Source organism: Chelonoidis abingdonii, chromosome 8, assembly GCF_003597395.2.
Source record: "Chelonoidis abingdonii isolate Lonesome George chromosome 8, CheloAbing_2.0, whole genome shotgun sequence".
In the NCBI taxonomy this organism is placed as follows: Eukaryota; Metazoa; Chordata; order Testudines; family Testudinidae; genus Chelonoidis; species Chelonoidis abingdonii.
In genome coordinates, this window is record NC_133776.1 from 84,710,054 (window position 1) to 84,724,192 (window position 14,139).

The 14,139-nt window shown below is 37.9% G+C and overlaps 1 protein-coding gene across 3 annotated transcripts in view; it reads left to right on the forward strand.

Moving 5' to 3' along the window:
- Positions 1 to 13,372, forward strand: part of LOC116819795 (ubiquitin carboxyl-terminal hydrolase 12-like) — a 50,581-nt gene extending 37,209 nt beyond the window's left edge. For 2 of the 3 annotated variants that reach the window (XM_032771794.2, XM_075068786.1), the window contains 3 exons: positions 1,504 to 1,701; positions 4,518 to 4,596; positions 10,980 to 13,372. In XM_032771794.2, the coding sequence (XP_032627685.1) occupies positions 1,504 to 1,701; positions 4,518 to 4,596; positions 10,980 to 11,081 (379 nt within the window). In that variant the 3' untranslated portion in view covers positions 11,082 to 13,372. Of the gene's footprint in view, positions 1 to 1,503; positions 1,702 to 4,517; positions 4,597 to 7,913; positions 7,979 to 10,979 lie in introns of all 3 variants that reach the window. The other variant, XM_032771795.2, reaches the window with a different exon arrangement.
- Positions 13,373 to 14,139: the final 767 nt, after the last annotated feature.

Below are 14,139 nucleotides of genomic sequence, written 5' to 3' on the forward strand. Positions count from 1 at the left end.
CATTCTGCCATATATTTCATGTTATAGCAGTCTCGGATGATGACCCAGCACATGTTCATTTTACCAAGAAGGTACCAATGTGAGATTTCTAAAAATAGCTACAGCACTGGACCCAAACTTTAAGAATCTGAAGTGCTATACAAAATCTGAGAGGGATGAGTTGTGGAGCGTGTTTTCAGACGTTTTAAAAGAGCAACATTCAGATGCGGAAACTACAGAACCCAAACCACCAAAGAAGAAAATTAACCTTGTGCTGGTGGCATCTGACTCAGATGATGAAAATGAACATGCATCAGTCCGCTCAGCTCTTAATTGTCATCGAGCAGAACTCATCATCAGCATGGACACGTCCTCTGAAGTGTGAAGGGGCATATGAATCTTTAGCACATCTGGCATGTAAATATCTTGTGATGCTGGCTATAACAGTGCCATGCAAATGCCTGTTCTCACTTCCAAGTGACATTGTAAACAAGAAGCGGACAACATTATCTCCTGCAAATTGTAACCAAACCTGTTTGTCTGAGCGATTGGCTAAAGTCGGACTGAGTGGACCTGTAGGCTCTAAAGTTTTACATTGTTTTATTTTTGAATGTTGTTATTTTTTGGTACATAATTCTACATTTGTAGGCTCAACTTTCATGATAAAAAGATTGCACTACAGTAGTTGTATTAGATGAATTGAAAAATACTGTTTCTTTTGTTTTTTACAGTGCAAATATTTGTAATAAAAAATAAATGTAAAGTGAACACTGTACACTTTGTATTTTGTGTTGTAATTGAAATCAATATATTTAAAAATGTAGAAAATATCCAAAAATATTTAAATAAATGGTAGTCTATTATTGTTTAGCAATGCAATTAATCACAATTTTTTTAATCGTGTGATTGTGATTTTTTTAATCGCTTGACAGCCCTAGTAAATATACAATATTAATCCAATCACTGTTTTTTGAAACAACAAAATAACTGACATTCAAGGTAGGGAAATGTCAGGGAAAATATAAATTTGGAGCAGCTTCTACAGTGAGAGGAGCCCCCAAAAGGTCAGTTTCACATTCCTCCCCTAAAGAACTACCAGACATCACTCCTTTTTCCCTGTTAGTTGTATTCAGTTTGATGCTTCCAGAACGTTTTCCCCTTCATCCACAGATGATGTAGAAAATCCATTTTTCTCATTTCTTAGTTAATAGAAGCCAGTCCAGAAGGACAGAGGTTTATTCCATCTTTCACTTTCCCTGATATGATGAAAGACGATCGGTTCAGTGTAGGCAAGCAGCTGTCTTGCATGTGGGTGTCAGTTGGTATAAATCTTTCCCAGTTGTACCAAAATGCTTGTATAAAAAGCAACTCTTCACAGATCATCTTCATTAAAACCGAATTTCAGATTAAACTTTTTTTAATCATTTAAACACAAATTCTAATTATTTTCTTTTAAAAGATTTATCTAATGTAAGAGGTATTTTCTAATGTGATGTTCTATGTTTAATATATTTTATGGTCCAGAATGAGAGTGAAGAAGTTGCCCATGATTCTAGCTCTGCACTTAAAAAGGTTCAAATACATGGACCAGCTGCATCGATACACCAAACTCTCCTACCGTGTAGTCTTTCCCTTGGAGCTTCGGCTCTTCAATACTTCAGGAGATGCTACAAACCCTGACAGAATGTATGACCTTGTGGCTGTAGTTGTTCACTGCGGCAGGTATGTCTCCAATGCTTTGAGTTTTACATGAGTTTCCAAGAAAATTAACTCACTTGGTCATTCATGTACATTTCAATACCACTGCAGCAGCTGACAATGTAGAACAATCTCAGCAACATCTAAGCTAATCAACTCAAAGAATAAAAAGGTTTTTACATGTTTTTACATTTAAACATTTTTTTGAAAATATTTTTCAGCCTATTTTTCTATTCAGTGTGCACAGTCTCAGCCTTGCTCTTTTTATATAGCTTTAAAACACACTAAAGCTTCCAGGAAAGCTAAATGAAATCAATTCTTGGAAAAACAAAGTTCTCAAAATAGAATCACTTGCTAGATCAGGGGTAGGCAACCTATGGCATGTGTGCCGAAGGCGGCACGCGAGCTGATTTTCAGTGGCACTCACACTGCCCGGGTCCTGGCCACTGGTCTGGGAGGCTCTGCATTTTAATTTAATTTTAAATGAAGCTTCTTAAACATTTAAAAAAACTTTACATACAACAATAGTTTAGTTATATATTATAGATTTATAGAAAGAGACCTTCTAAAAACATTAAAATGTATTGCTGGCACGCAAAACCTTAAATTGGAGTGAATAAATGAAGACTCGGCTCAGCACTTCTGAAAGGTTGCAGACCCCTGTGCTAGATCATTAAATTTTTTTAAAAAAGGCTGGTGCCACCAAGTGGTTAAATTGCATACTGCTTTTTAAATTAGCTGCACAGTTTTGATCCAACACGATTAAAACTTAAGTAAAATAACTGAAAAACATATATTTTGTTTAAAAAACTTGATGCAAATAGGTCATTGCAAACACTGTATTATGTAAGAAAAGATCAAATGTTATTCACAGAAGTCAAAAATGGGGCATGGTTATACTATGTTGAGGCTGTGCTAGCATAGCTGTGCCGGGATAGCCCTGTAGAGTAGACACAGCCTATAGCAACAGAAGAGGTTTTTCTGTTGTTGTAGGGACACCTCTGCGAACAATGCTAGCTACGTTAAAAAAAGACCATTCGAGTCAACATCGCTGTGTGTATGCTGGTGGTTAGATCAGTATAGATATGTCGGTTGAGGTATCGTTTTTTACAATCCTGAAGCTATGCTGATATTATGCTTCAGATTAGACCAGGCTTTAGGATGGGATGGTTGGGGATTATTTGTTTTTTGTTTTTGTTTTTGTTGTTTTTTGTTTGTTTGTTTGTTTTGTTTTTGAGTGGGGGGAAAATCTTAAAGTAGTTGGAAATCTAGCATAAGGTCTATAGAATATTTCCAAAGTATCAGTGTCGAAATTAGACATGCCGGTGTCTGTTGAATTTATTTATGCTGTCTATGCTGTACATGTTTCTGATATTGTGATATAATTCTGAAACACGTTTTCATACAACATACTGATGTTTCAAAAGAGAGGATGCTATCCAAACTTCCTCTTGTGAGTTTGCAGGGCTGGATCCTAAGTTTGCTATCTGTGACGCACATTCCAATTAGCGTAAATATAGCTTTCAGTAATGACATATAGAAATGGCAGTTAAGTGTGACTTCGTCTTATTGAAGGGGTCAGCAGTTGTGCTCTAGAGCTGCTGTTTTGTAAACACTGGCTTTTTTAGGAGTTCCACAGCTCTGTTGTAAACTTCTATCATGCTGGAACTTAACATATCAGGATAGACCAGGTACAAATTTATTTTCTAAATATTTTAGATCTTTTAAAACATCTGTTTAAAATATTTTGCTTTGATCACTTCACTTTAATTTACGTATTCTAAACAAAAAAGGCTTCATTCTAAGGCAAAAATTGTTAATTCCAGTAAATTTATAACACTGAATGGGGCTACAGAATCACTTTCCCCATACACAGTGAAGTCCTTTAAAAAAGCCATGTTGTTTTATGTTTGTGGTGTTCAGATCCTAAATGAAACACACAATAAAGCCAGAAAAAATGAGAGTTTAGTTTCTTGTTTTATCCTTAACTTTCTCCCTCACTGTCTGAGGTCAGCAGTTGGTGGCTTACCTAGTGCTAGTGTACATTATTACACCCCAAAAATTCCTTGGCCCAATCTACTTCCTTTGCAACCCTTACCTGTCTGGTCTGGCTCTTGTCCCCTCTGCATTCAGATCTGGCAGCTTCCTCCACCACACTTCCAACAGGAGAGTACTGAGAGCACACGTGAGAGGGTCTCTCTGCACTCTGCTCTAGTGATAGTCCCACAACAACGGGGAGCAGCAATTGCACAGAAAGTCTAGCTGAATGGTGCCCGCAGCCCTGGTCTGAAGCATGCTCAGTACAGATGGAATCTTCAGAGAATGTAGTTGTCAATCTCTGACATGTCCCTATTGAGCAAGCACAAACTAAGATTTTTTTTTCTCCCAAAGGTTTGTAACGTGGCAATTTGGGCATTTTTTCACGAGAATCACAAATGGCACATTCTTATTACTAAATATCAAGTCCTTGCTCCAAAGCAGAGATCCTAAAACTTCTTACCCAAACCATTGTATGGATTTTTTAAATGTGGTCAGAACAACGTATTTATTGCCCCAACCTCGTTCTCAAAAATGGCCGAACCATTTTTGCTGAAATTTTATTTTCTTTGTTTTTAAGTAAATCTGAGGTAGATACCCAGTGTGTTAAAGTTTGGCAAACTGTTACGGTTGGGCAAAGTTATAGGCAATGGAAAATAAGGTCTTACACTGGAAAGTATTGGTGAACCTTAACTATAGATGGCACTATGAGCTCCACTTATAATAGTTTGAGTTATTTACAAATGTTTTGTTTTTCATATATAGGCATCAGTGTAATTAATCTTTGACCTTTTTTCTGGCAGCGGTCCAAACCGTGGACATTATATCACCATAGTGAAGAGCCATGGCTTTTGGCTGCTGTTTGATGACGACATTGTAGAGGTAGGTATACAGATTGCTTTTATGTTGTGAAAACAGTATGGACAGTGCCATTTTCCAGCTATGTGCAGGGATCCTATTTCAGTATCTAGGAATTCATTTTGCATCCATGAAAGCTTTGTAACGAAATCTGTGTATGGGACAGCCTCATCAAGTTCTGAGCAGATTTGTGTATATATAATTGATTTGTAGAACCATGCTCAACTGAGGGGCTGCATTAATCACTTGGCAGAAGACTAAGGATCACATCTATTTGGTACAACCACAACTGTCCTGTTAAGAATGTAAAACACCAGGGTATTTTTTCCCACATCTCAGGCTCTCTCTTGAGACCAGTTTGCTTTCTTGAGTCAGTGGCTTGATCCTAAATATTTCTGATGGCTGTAGCTCAACACTAAATTCAACACCTTTTCATCATCTTTTGTAGGTTAAGAGTAAGTAAAAGGAAGGATTCTTGATTTTTGCCACAGACAGGTAGCAAGAACTGTGGAAGGAGTTAGAATTAGAAAATAAGAGACTTGTGAGCACATGGTTATTTAGATACTGAAGATATCCGTAGGATTTTTGATTTTTAGCAGAGTATTTTAGATATACTCTAGCTAAAATAAACTTATTTTGTACTCCACAAAATAGCTTGCCTATAAATGTTTTGAGTATGTGTCTAAAATATATACACACATATGAACATACGCAAAAAAATGCTGCCACATCCCATTGAGCTATATTGTATAAAACATGAAGGTTTATCTCTTGGCCTTTTTTAGATATCTCCTTAAAATAAGTCCAAACTGATTAGTAATAGCACCAAGGTAATCCCTTTAAAAACATGTGTGGTTTTTAAAGAGGCCATAAAATAGCCATATTGTAATATATTCTTAGTCAATGTCTTCCATGTCATATTTGCTCATTTTATGCGCCAAAGCAAAATTTCTGTCTGAAAACACTGATGGCAATTATACTGAACCATGAGTAAGAACAGAATACAGTTTAATCTCTTGTATGTATGCTGGCTTGGTCTAGATCAAAGTAAGGCCACCGCTTGTTCAGGGAAAGCCCCTGGCGGGCCAGGCCAGTTTGTTTACCTGCCGCGTCCGCAGGTTCAGCCGATTGCGGCTCCCACTGGCCACGGTTCACCTCACCAGGCCAGTGGGGGCTGCAGGAAGCGGCGCGGGCTGAGGGATATGCTGGCCTCCCTTCCTTCACCCCCCATTGGTCTGGAGCAGCAAACCGCTATCGGCCGAACCTGCGAACACAGCAGGTAAACAAACCGTCCTGGCCTGCCAGAGGCTTTCCCTGAACAAGCAGCGGCCCTAGTTTGAGAATCACTGATCTAGAAGAGACAGAGTAGGTTTGTCTCCTACAAAGATGCCAGATTTTCATTCACTTTTCTTACCTGAGTCATGCTTTAAAGTAATGTGAAAATTTATTGTTTAACCTCATAATCTCACTGATCTGAGAATAGTGTTGTCTGTGTGAGTTGTTTCTCTCTTGAATCTTCACTGTGCTCCTCAGGATTGGGAATCCAGAATGTAGCTCTTGTAAAGCTGGAGATTCAGCAGTTGAAAAATCCCCTGGCAAATAGGAAACTTTTCCATATTAAGGGGAGGGGAGTGGCAGCTGAGGGTTGGGGGATTGTCATCAATTTCTGCAGGATGAGTGTTTTCATTTAAAACAAGTTCCTATCTCGTATGTTCTGAAAGCCACAGCTGAAAAATTAGGGGTGGAAATGTTCGGCATAAGTGAAGTCCAGGCATGAAAGTCTCTTTGAAGTCCAGCCCCACTGGGAAGAGTGTAGAAATATTCCTACCAGGAAACCCCACTCAATGACTGTCTTTTATATCTGCTTCTAACTGGTAGGTGTCTGATAAACTTGAAGCTCCCCTCCCTCCTCTGTCAGAAAAGCAAAGTCTTTCCTGTCCATTCCCCACCTACGCCCTCCACCTCCAGACACAGCCCCCCTGCCCTGAATAATGTGTTTTTGGGAATCATCCTGGCTACTGCAATGATTAGCGCGATGGGGTGACCTACACTGCAGGCTGTAGCAGGAACAGGGGCTGCAACTTTGCCCATCCTGTTTCCTTTTGTGAGTCCTCTGTTCCTGTAAATAGCTTTGCTCTTTGCTGTTGCTGCTCTAGCTTGTCCAAGAAACTACACAGTGAAATTGAAATGATTGTCAGTTTTATTGCTTCCCCACAAGATTTTGATAACCAGCTCTGAAACTGACCATTTTGGTTTGGTGTCATGTTGCTGCTGCTTAGCATCACAGAGGGACTGCAGGAAATTCAGTACTTCATCAGGTCAAATTCAGAAAGATATATTCACAATCATGAGGCATGAAAAAGTAATTTCTAAAAGTAAAGCTTAGATTCTGCAGACGCAGTAGGCATAGGCCGTATCATTTGCCAGGGGAAGTCCCTGCACACTAGGGACAAGCGGGCAAGTATACTTTTCAAGCCCTGGAGATTTAACCTGCTAAGTATGAAACACAAAGAAAGTAAAGGAAGTTGTCTTCCTGAGTTTGCTAACAGATAATTCCAAAGCCTCTGTGCCTGCGTTGCCAAGTATTAAGAGAGCAGAGGATAAACCTTTTTGTCTCTATTGGTTTCATAATGTAAGACTTCAAAAAGTTTTATAACCTTTTTGTTATAAATGCTATGATTTTTTGGATCTGAAATGTAAATTGGATGCAATTTACTCTTCTTTTTACTAGCCTCAAGATTTGCTAAATGCAATAAAAGTGAAGAAGTTTTGTTTCATTTTTGCTTCAGTGAAAGTTCAAGTTTCAAGTAAAATATCACGTAAATGAAAGTTATTTAGGCAAAAGTGTATTATTACAGTATATGTGAAAATGTGTCACATGTCAAATACCAAAGGCAAATGACTTCAGACAGAATAATATACAAAGACAAATTACTTGAGAGCATTATGGGTAAATGCACTTTCCTATACTGTTAGCTTGGCAAGCTATCACATTGCCACTCTGCTGCATCACTTTTGGTTGCTACAATCTCTATATAGAGTAGTGGGGAGAGTGTCTATTATCCACATTGGTTTCCCCAAATTATGAGGAAAGATAAAAACGAATTTGTAGCTTAGCTAAATAGTTACTCAGGAGAGCAATAACTCTAACTATTATTTGAGGGTTGTAAATGCTGTGGAGGGAAAAGTATTGTTTCGGGTAAACCAGAAAATGATCAAAAGATAACTTAGATTCAATAGCAAAGAAAAAAAAAATCCTTAATATCAGGTCAATTAAGCTGTAGAACAGTCTCCCAAAGAGAATTGGTGGAAACATCAACTGATTGTTACTTTAAAACTAGGCTGGACAAAACTCTTGAGTATATTGGTGGAAAACAATCCTGCTATGGAAGGGGGAGGAGACAAGGTAATCAAATAGTTATTTTCTGTCTCTAATTTGTTAATCTGTGAATGTGAATGTGGAAATGAGTTAGGATATATAGCTATGCTACAAAAGAATTTAAAAATAAGTGAATTTATAAGAATATTTCCAGGTTATATTCAGAATGCTAGATAGTGGAAATAGACTTGATTTCATGGTAAGTTGGTTGGTATTTAAATTAAATTAAACAGCAGAGAATATTTGCAGAGCTGCCAGATAATTATATTAAGTCTGTTGGTAAATATGCTTTTGTGAGTATTTTTTCTGTTAGAATGACTGATCTGTCTCTTCTCAATATTCATATACAAGGCTTCCTGGGAAAAGAACTTTGGAAAAATATACCCTTATTTGTCCCGTATATTTTTCCCAAGAACTTCAGAGCATTTTGAAATGCATGCATTTGAGGAATTTTGGATTTTCACACAACATAATGCATGTCTTGTTTCAAATCATATGCTTTGTAATTCTATTTTGTGTTTGTTGCATCTTTCTGGCAATTTACCAAGTGTATGCTGCCACAGGCTCATACGGTGCGTCAGGAAAAAGTACTGGCCTAAACAAGCAGGTACTGTACATTCTCTTCAAAATTGAGTGCACCCACTGGCAGCTTTCATTTTTATGACCAGTACTTTCACAGCAGACCACCAGAACATTGTTGAAGCTGCTGGATCTGCTCATGCACATAAACATACTAAGGAACATATTGGTGGTTCTTTGAGTATCACCTGTACAAATTTACACACTTGGTTCAGCCTGTGCACTCTGCATTTTCTTAACTGGAAACTTCTAGAAAGCTTTAATGGTTGGGGCTGCAGGCAAGTTTCCTTCTGGTACTGATTGTTCAGCCTGAACATTAGCAGTGCTATCCTCTAGTTCCTGATGGATGTCTAATTGGAGTCCCTTTAGATTTCTCCAGCTGCTTTTCTGTTTGCTGTATTTTAGGTTGTTACTGAACTCTCCTGCTTTTAATTATTGCTAGAATAGTGTATTGCTTCATTGCAGTTAATTAGTGTTAATTGTTTGTCTGTACTGTGTACCTCTTATTTTCATAGGATGGCTGGCAAGGTAACCAGCTTCAAATGATGCCAGTTGTAATGTGAAAATGTGCTTAAAAGTCCTGCATACGTAATGCTGCCTATGTCCCACTGAGGTGCACATACTGAGAAATGCCTTTTGTGCTACCTTAACCCTGAGGGCTCAAAAGGACCAGGAATCTCAGCTCTGGATACACCCTTAAAGCAGCTCAGTATGATGTTTGAGTTGGCATTGAGCCTTTATTCCTTGCTTGATGCCATGTGGAAGTCTGAATCCCAAGAGACCCCTGATCTGATGAGGGAAATATGCCCTTTGGCCCACGTACTGTGATGCCTGAGTACCATTGGTCTCTCCCTCAGCACTAAGGTGTAGAGAAGGAGAAAAAGGAAAAGGCCACTGTTTTTGGGCTGAATATTTGACTCCATATGGATCTGTGAGCTCAGAACCAAGATGCTATCAATTCTGAGAGACTCCTTCATGCCAAGGACTGTACCTCCTGCCTAATAGCCATTTTGGTGTTGATGAGGTTCCTTAGACTTGTTGTAGCTTGGGGCCTTCCTCTGTGTGTTCAAGCAGAGAACGCTCCCTGTTTCCTCCACCCAAAGCAGGGTTTCTTCTTTGGACCAAGAATCTTGGTTTTGAGGTATCCCAAGGCCATCTTCGCTGCTGTGTGGGATAGTATTAAAGGTCACTCAGTGATTCTTTCATATGCTTAGTTTCTCTCTGGTTCCCAAATCTTCTATTTTGGGGATGGTAGAGGAGATTACAGCTTCAGTCACTCTAGACTGATTTCCTCTTGGCTCCCCACTTCAGGCCATCATCTTATCCTGGTGGATCATGTGACCTAAAGGCATTTTAAAATACTAAGGGAACCCACTGTCTGCTTAGCACCACAGGTCATGAGCATTCATTCCAGTGTTTCAGTCTCTGTACTGGTTCCACATGACTGCAGAATTAAATTCAGTCTTACAGGGGATTAGCTCTTGCTGCCTGAGACTTCTCTTCCGACACTGACCTCTCAGGACAGCTGCATTCCACTGGAACAACGTAATTGTTGACCAGTAATGAGAAACAACTCATTCTCAGAAGATGGACTTCGACCGTGGAACTCACACCCGCAAGAGATAATGACCATAGGCCTTACTTACCACTTTGAGATCAAAATGTAAAACTCATTTTTCTGGCTGTGCTTTCCTGCAATAATTTTCTCTCAATTTTAAATTGTGTAGACAAGAAATTTATTCCTGTCTGTATTGAAAAGAAGCTATTTCCCTATCTAAATACTCATGAGGTTCTCAACATCACACTGGTCAGCATTGTACTAGATTCCAGGGACAGCATGCCCTATTTGTTATATATTCTTACAGAGTTAATGTGAAAATAGTGACTGTGTGTTACATTATTGATAGGTGATCCTGTTTAGTAACCAATAGTGCAGGAGTTCTGTTCATTTTTGAGCCCCAATCACCTCTTGTGAGATAGCAGTTCAATTAGACCGCCTGTTGAATTTACTAAAAATTTTGTGCGCACTCCTTATTATCCGATGGAGATATTTTCCCATGTTAACAGCAGACTATTTTTCATCTGCATACAGACTGCATGGCTTTGATTAAGGGAAGGTGGCGACTCCAGTTGTTAGAAAGAGCTGAGGGTGAAATGTCAGCTAGAATTTTTAGAGCTGGCCTTCATAGAGCCCTTGTGTGTGCACTGTAGCTTCACAGTGAACTGTGTTTTTGATCTGATAGTCTTATAAATTTATCCTGATTTAATCTTCTCCAAATTAATCAGTTTAATCTACTGAAGAAATGTTTGGTATTTTAATATTGGGTAGCTTTCAGTCAACGTCTTCCTCTAGTAAATTGGAAATAGTATTTCATTGGGGGAGGGGGTGTGTGCGCTTAGTGTTGGTTATTTTGAGTGGGTCTAATCTTAATGTCTTGTTGAATTGCAGAAAATTGATGCCCAGGCCATTGAAGAATTCTATGGGTTAACATCAGACATTTCCAAAAACTCAGAATCTGGATATATCCTCTTCTACCAGTCCAGAGACTAAAACTGAAACGATAAATGTGTACAAATAAAAGAAAAAAGGGATCAGGGTTATGTCCCAAGGACATCAGTAACAGCAGAAACAATTCCTCATCATTGCTGTAGGACCATGAGAGATCCAGCAGGGAGAAGAAAGGTTTACCTCTGCCATTTCTTGGAGGATGAGTGCTGACTTCCATAATAAGAAGAGCTTTTGCTCTGATTTTCTTTCTGGGCTTTTTTTTTTTTTTTTTACATTGCTAGCTTCCAAAATCTGGGTTACCTCTACTTGAAACCTGGCTGCTTATTTGTTCAAGAACCGAAGAAAGGTTTTAAAAGTAGCATTGTGGAATTCTTTACCATTCAGTGTCAGCCTGAGGCTATACCTTGGAGTCTATCACCGTCGTTTTTCTGTATTTTAGCAGAATGATTTCAATATTCAGTGTCAGCTGAACATGTATTTTGAGATATGAGCAGCAGCCAGTTGCTGGATATTTTTGGTGACTCAGACATGCAAAACAGTACAGTACTAAAACATATTGAAACGTCAAGTCTGTAATTTTTAAAAAGGTAGACAAAAAGCTATTTCTGCAGCATTATAAATTCCTCAATATGTATCATCTTGGTTTTAGATAACACTAATAGCACTCTTTTTTGTATATTGTTAACTTTTATTATCCTATTCCCTCCTCCAGAAGATGTAATTTTTTTTCCACATTTAACCTAATCTGTTGTACTTTTTAATTTTTTAAGCAAAAGTTTGACTCTCAAAGTCACAATGCTGCAAATTCAAGGGGAGCAAAGAAGCAGCTGAGCTTTTAAAAGTGCATGTCTTGCAACCAATTGTTATAGAAAGTTTAAAGTTACAGTATTTCTTGGAGCTATTGCATAAGCCAAAAGTGCCCTCTTCTGAAACAGGATCTGTTCAGCATTTCATTCGGGATATGGTAAACAGATGCAGGACCATATCTGCCTATGATAATACGCAGAAGCAGCACTAATTGTGAAGAGTTAACCAAGGGAAGCATTATTTACATAACTAATCCAGTTGTTCCTAGTCTTTGAAATAAGAAATTTCCATTAAGGAAGAAAAACAGAAAACAAACAAAGGTTAACACACACACTACCTTGCAAAGAGTTCCTCTTCATCTTGTTGGTTATATTAGTTTTGACATGTGAATCATTGCCCCTGAAAATGCTCTCTGATTTGATATGCCACTATAGGCCTTGCTTAACAGGGGGAAAGTATGTTAGTCTTGAGAAGATTGAATTTAAGTAACTATCCATTACAAATGTATATAGTATAATCTCAAGGATAATTAGAAAGAAAAGATTAAAGGGATTTTATAAGGAATCTCTAAAACCCTTTATGTAATTTTCTTTTTGAAAAATCCTGTTACAGTGCCAAAGCTTGTCATAGCTGGCTCTAAACCATGAGTGGAAATTGATATTTTCCTTTCTTCATTTTGTTAAATAACACCAAAGCTGTCTTCTACCTTGTTGGTGTTAGTACAGCATTTCGTAGTACACACTGGTGATTGTTATCTATGAGGACATTTAATTTATGCAATTCTGTGATTTGTGCAGGATAAATAGAATATTTACCAAAATATTGTCCTCATGAAGACAGCCCATCATATACATGCAGTCCTTTATGGTGGCTGTACTCATTATCTGTTGTTCCCTTTCATAACTGGAAACCTCCTATTAGCAATTAATTCCTTTCTTTAAAATGGAAAGTAGTAAATATTAGCATATTACAATTGGGTACAAGTTCCATCCTCTCCCACCTCTCCTCCAGAAGAAAAAGTGTGGACAGTCAGTTCCTGATTTTTATTATGCAAAGTACTCTCATTTTCAGAGGTTTAATCAGTAACTGTAAAACCTTGTCATCTTGTTCCTACTTGTGTGAAAATTGCTCTTCATTAGCAATCCTCTCCACTTGTTTGCAGGAAAATCCAGAGCCCCTGGATAGTGATACTGACAGAAATCCGTCATCAGTAACGCTTGCAAAAAGAGAGCACACTGAGTTTAAAAAACAAATCTAAACAGTAAACACAAAAAAGTGATGTAGAACACTATACATGTATTTTGTATATCTGGTGATACATTTTTACAAATAAAGTACCTGAGTTGAGAGAGAGAATATTGAAAGAATATATACTATAGATTAAAAGAACTGTTAAAAGTGCACTTTTGCTACAGATTTATAAGGAAACTAAATGGGATTAAATTGGAAGAGAATGGTGTAATGTTACTTCTGTATAATTAATGACCCCACCTGTCTCTAATAAAGGTCATGTATGTTCACATGCACATGGCCCAAATGTTTTTTCTTGAATGGTGTGAATATCACTCGAAGATGAAAAATAAAAGTAATTGGTTAGTTTTGATGGGGGTGAACAAGGCCCCTTTTGTTTTTTGTTCTCTCCATATTAATTTTCTGAGAATATTTATTGGTAACTAGTACCCACAAATCTCCAGCTTCCCCCAATCCTTTAATTGTTAGACTTCATTCACATGGACTGTGGAAGGGTTGGCTGTGGGAATGGAAGGGCTATGAAAGGAATCCTTTGTCTAAGGTGGACTCTGCAGGACATTGCTACTCAATACTTCGTTTTACTAATCTGGTGTTAACCCAAGCGAAAAGATTAAAGATGTATCTGGTGCCATACATGTGCTTTGAACTTTATGGCCAAAAATGAAATCCCTACCCTGAAGAGTTTGCCATCTACATGAGTTAATCCACTTCGCTCAAAGGGAAAACTTGGTGAGTAAGGACTATTCACATAAGTAACAGTTTACAGATCAAAGTATATGGACTATATAAGTAAATTATATAAGTAAGAGAGGTTATCTTTTTAAAAAAAAAAAACATTTAAAATCAGAATAAATTCCCTTCCTTATCATAGTAGGTCATATGGGCAATAAGTAATGGAATCAAATTTTACTTTAGCACAAGTGGGGGTAACATCCATTGATTTCAATGGGAATTTTACCTGTTTGCATCCAAGATGAATTTGGTCCATTGTAGTCTGAAACAAATATGAGAAATTAATATCTGATCACCTCAAAATATAGCT